The sequence below is a fragment of the Lactuca serriola genome, chromosome 5, assembly GCF_051521515.1.
Source record: "Lactuca serriola cultivar US96UC23 chromosome 5, Lser_US96UC23_V15, whole genome shotgun sequence".
NCBI lineage: Eukaryota > Viridiplantae > Streptophyta > Magnoliopsida > Asterales > Asteraceae > Lactuca > Lactuca serriola.
The window spans coordinates 10,349,647-10,354,324 of NC_136412.1; the positions used below are offsets into that span (position 1 = coordinate 10,349,647).

General features: G+C 33.1%; 1 protein-coding gene and 1 pseudogene across 1 annotated transcript; one reads left to right on the forward strand and one right to left on the reverse strand.

The window, feature by feature from the left end:
- Positions 1–464: 464 nt before the first annotated feature.
- Positions 465–1,335, reverse strand: LOC145049328 (uncharacterized). The gene is made up of 3 exons (XM_078997752.1): positions 1,206–1,335; positions 887–1,109; positions 465–792 (listed from the first exon to the last, which is right to left on the reverse strand). Exons 1-3 carry the CDS (start codon positions 1,333–1,335, stop codon positions 465–467), a joined length of 681 nt encoding a protein of 226 aa, XP_078853878.1.
- Positions 1,336–2,256: 921 nt separating this feature from the next.
- On the forward strand, positions 2,257–4,453 carry LOC145049329 (70 kDa peptidyl-prolyl isomerase-like; annotated as a pseudogene).
- The last annotated feature ends 225 nt before the right edge of the window (positions 4,454–4,678 follow it).

Here is a 4,678-nt window from a genome sequence, read left to right on the forward strand (position 1 = left end):
CACTACATGTGAAGCTAAGCACACATACAACAAAGTTTTACAAGTTAGGGGTTGAAGATCCATATGATATCCACCACTCAACTGTAGGAACCCACATTTGAAAAAAAACAAGTTAATCTAACTTCATAATTATAAATATACAATATTAATATATAATTAACATTTAAACATATAAGAACTTTAAGTAAGAAAAAATTTAACCTGGTGCTTTTGTCTTCTTTAGCCTGATTGCCATTTTATTACTAAGTAAAGCTTTTGCATTTTGATATGTAGCTAATTCGGTGGTTATCTTGTCCTGGATACTAGAATTTAGAACCAATCTCTCAATGCAAGAATATAATCCAGTCATAACTTCTTCACAAAAAGCGCTAATTTTGTTATCATAAAAGTTTCTTGGATTTAAGTAATGTCCAGTTGCATGTAAGGGTCGGTGAAGTTGACATTTCCACCTATGATCAATAATCTCAAAAGCTTTCTTCTACTCTTTTTTTTATAAATGATTTCTGAATAGTCTCCTTGGCTCGATCCATCGCCTCATAAATGTAACCCATAGTTGGCTTTTTTTTCCCGTCTACCATTCTAAGGACCTTAACAAGTGGTCCATTCAACTTAAGAGAATAGAGAATATTTCTCCAAAATGAGTCTGATATAAAATAGCCTTTAATCTTGTTTGTTTTTGGGTCATTAGCCTTAACCCACTTGCTTTTTTCCCATTCTTTTGATAAAACCAATTTTCTTAAATTGTCTTTTTGCTTATGAAATTGAGACAAACTGATGAATGATGTTGCAAACCTATTAGATGTAACATTGGAATATTAGATAACATCATAAAAGAATAATATATACAATCATACAAATTATAAGTTAAGTATTAAGAGTAACAAACCGGGTAATAGCAGGTCTATGCAAGTTTATATGCATGGTAAAGTTCCTCATCATGTTTACAACAGGAACATGGGTATATATGTACCCATTTGCCAATATACGTCTCTTCAAATCACTTTTCACCTTGGTGTTTTTCTTGTCAATGTCCTCTAACATAGGATCAATACAATGCGCCAAACATGGAGTCCAGTAGAGGTGTGGTCTTTTGGCTTCCAATATCTTTCCTAAAAAGATGACAACAAAGTAAATTTGATTAACATTAAAACATAAAGTGAATAAAATAAAACAAAGTACAAAGTTAGAAAAAATACATTATTTACCCGCTTTAACATAGTCATAGGCGTTATCTATGATAACTCGTATAACATTTTCCTCTTCCACCTCCTTAACCATGTTATCAAGAATGCCAAACAGCAGGTTAGCATCCTTTGAAACATCAGATACATCCATGGATTTCATGAAGAAAGATCCACATGGAGAACTCACCAAAAAGTTGATTATATCTTTTTGTACGACTTAATCGCGCCACCATCAGACATGATTGAACAACCTTTTTGAGCCCACTCTGTTTTGTGTTCTTCCTTTTATTGTAATGGTGACTACTTCTTTTCTCAGCAACGGAACCCTTAAGTCATACATGCTTGGTGGTTTCATATCAGGGCCAAACTGACCAATTGCTTTTATTATAATATGGAAACTAGCATATGTTACAGCATTGAAAGGAATGCCAACACAAGTAAACAATAATAACATCTTAAAACCGATTCTATAAGGTTATAATACTAACAATCATAAACATGTAACAAATTTATCAAAAAAATACAACTTTTTTAAAGGAATACATTACCTGTATCATAGAACCATTTTGCTATCTCCTAGCATGCTTTATCCAGTAGTTCTTTCCGACACACCGCATTTATCATTTGTGGTTTCCCTCCTTTTCTACCTTTAATTGCATCTTCGAGTTTTAGAGTGGAAAACATATCAATTGGCCCTTTCAGTTTTGGTTTCTTTCTGGGAGGTAGTTTGGTACTTCCTGTTATTTCAATACAATCTTCTTCTTCATCTCCATAATAGTTGTCATCAAGGTCCTGCTTCCTTGATACCATCTGAATGTTGTCCCTTTCTACTTGTTTTATTTTCATATAATCTATCATTTCTTTCCGAATATGATCAGGACATTGTGGGCACTTTGTAACATTCGGAAAACCTCCAACAAGGTGTTGTTTCATACGGCTTGCACCTTTTTTAGTAACTTTCAAACAAAAGGTGCACGTAAAATCGTTTCTAATGTTAGGTTCTTGCACACTATACCTTCTTACAAGATCTATTTTGAAGTCGCATGAAGCATTAACTACATTGTTAGTAACCATGAATGAGAGTAGAATGAATAACAGAGAAGAAGAGAAGAGAAAGTTAACTGCCGATCAAGAAAGAGGAGGGAAAAGGAAGAGTGGAACTATGGAAGACTAATAGATAAAGAAATAGAGAAGAATAAGAATGACGTGTGATCAATGTGTCGTGCCTCTTTGTATTATTGTACATAGATCTCTAGGGTAGAAGTAGGGAAGGACAAAATTATTTAATAGTTGCATGGGCTTTTTTTTTAAAACATTATTCAAATAACTGGGCAAGACCATGATGTGCCAATGCGTGATGTGTTGGATGCGCTTCGAAGCGGACGTATTGCCTGGCAACATGTAGGTTGCATCTCCACATAGCTTTGTTGCCCATAACCCATCGCAACGCAATGCAAACATCGTATCATTGCATCAAACCCACTTTTTTAAACAAAGACAAAGAAATACTTTGTGTGGACATTTCCATGTGGATCTTTTTCAAGCAACAATTGATCTTGAATTGCTGAAGGAAGCAAATCAAAAAGCTGCAAAGACTGAGGAACAAGTTTTTTTCATTTGCCAAAATTTCATTTAATTCATAAATCAATAGTTGCACCTAAAAATAACAACAATGATGAGTATGACAAGGCCAGAAGGGTATTCTCATCTTTTTCACTTTTTTGGAGGGTTTAAGGTGTTTGTTTACCTCATGGATGAAATCAATAAGCCCTTCAGGTATAATAATGACACCATAACTATAACCAAGATCTGCACGTTTACAAATTACATCTGTTATGTAATTTATAAACTATTTTAGTGTCAATTTCTAGGATGCAACCTGTAGGAAAGTGAGATTATGAGAAAAAAAAAATCATTAGTGAGGCTCTAAAGAAGTAAAATAAAAAAAAATTGACTAAGCATTTGTAATTATACCTCTTCTCCAATAAGAGTGATGTTTGGTTGAGTTACAAATTATGATGTTGTAATAAAAAGAAATGCAAGTAGGATGCTATAAGTATATTGACGACTCAGTAATAGTTCAAAATATCTCTTTCAGGCCTCTATAGGCATGTTTTTTTCTATGAAAAAATTAATGAAAACTAGTTGGCAAAGATGAAAATTTTGTAGAATCTTATAAAAAGAAAGGGAATAATAGAGGAGAGTGATGGAGAGGTAGTTAATCTAGGACTTAAATATTAGAAGTGTAAAAAAAGAGTCTAAATATGTTGAATCAGTTGGGTCATTTATTTGATTAACAGCCCATATTTATCTGTTGTATAGATATATATCTTCAATGAGGTGATAAGGGTACCTTCTCCTTTAGTTCTGCATGTTCTGAAGCAGAAGATTTAGTTTATTATGCAATTCTTTATTTTCATGAGCAACAAGACTCCCCTTAAAACAATATGAATCAGAAATCAAAACTTGTTTCATGCATAATCTAAGGAAATTAACAACCATTGTTTGCTTTGTACCTTGTGGTGTAATTATGGAGATTTAATTGTCAAAGCTTGTTCCTATAACAAGAAATAAATTTGGTCAGTATTTTTCATTGTCTCTATGTTTATATCATTTTACTCTACACACAGTGATCCTTATGTTTGATTATAAAATAAAGTTCTTCATCTATGAAATCAAGCTTATCTCTTTTGTGAAGGTCATTTTAGTAATTTCATCTCAATACCAAGTTATTTCCAGTAAGTGGTAACTCAGTAATTGAGAACATTGTTATATTTTTTTTCTAGGAAAATGAATCATGGGATATGATCAGCCGACAAAAGAAAGCAGCTAAGAAAAAAAGAAGGAAGAAAGGAACATGTTGTTTAAAGATAGGAAATATGAGAAAGCTTCAAAGAGATATGAGAAGGGTGTAAAGAACATTGAATATGATAACTTTTTTAGTGAGGAAGAAAAGAAGCAAGTGAATGTGTTGAAGGTTTCCTGCAATTTGAACAATGCAGCCTATGAAGCTTTGCACGAAGGTGATGGAAACAGAGAGCATGAATGTGAAGGCGTTGTATAGGAGGGCTCAAGTGTATATTAATGTTGGTGATTTGGATTTGGCTGAAATTGACATAAAGAAAGCTCTTGCGATATAGCCTGAGAATAGGCATTTGAAGATGGCGTATAAAATTTTGAAGGAGAAGATGAGGGAATATAATAAGAAGGATGCTAAGTTTTATGGGAATATCCCAACAGCTACCTACAAGAATGGTGTCATTGGATAAAAAAATAGATGGTAAAATTATGTAGAAACAAATACCAAAATAAGGAGATTAGCAAAGAGATGAGGGAACTTTTGGTACCAAATTATAGGGTATAGGAGAACCTACAGCAAAATTGTAAGATTCAACTACAATTCTACAACAATAAATAGACATATTTGTTGGTCATTTGCATCATGGAAATTAGAGTAGAGGGCACTATAAACATTGACTTTCAGGGGCATATTA

Excerpts from the sequence above, each read along its gene's own strand:
- LOC145049328 (XM_078997752.1), bottom strand. The coding sequence starts at position 1,335 with ATGGATGTATCTGATGTTTCAAAGGATGCTAACCTGCTGTTTGGCATT. Across the intron at positions 1,110-1,205 it reads CTATGACTATGTTAAAGCGG|GAAAGATATTGGAAGCCAAA; the intron begins GTAAATAATGTA and ends TCATCTTTTTAG. Across the intron at positions 793-886 it reads CATAGACCTGCTATTACCCG|GTTTGCAACATCATTCATCA; the intron begins GTTTGTTACTCT and ends TACATCTAATAG.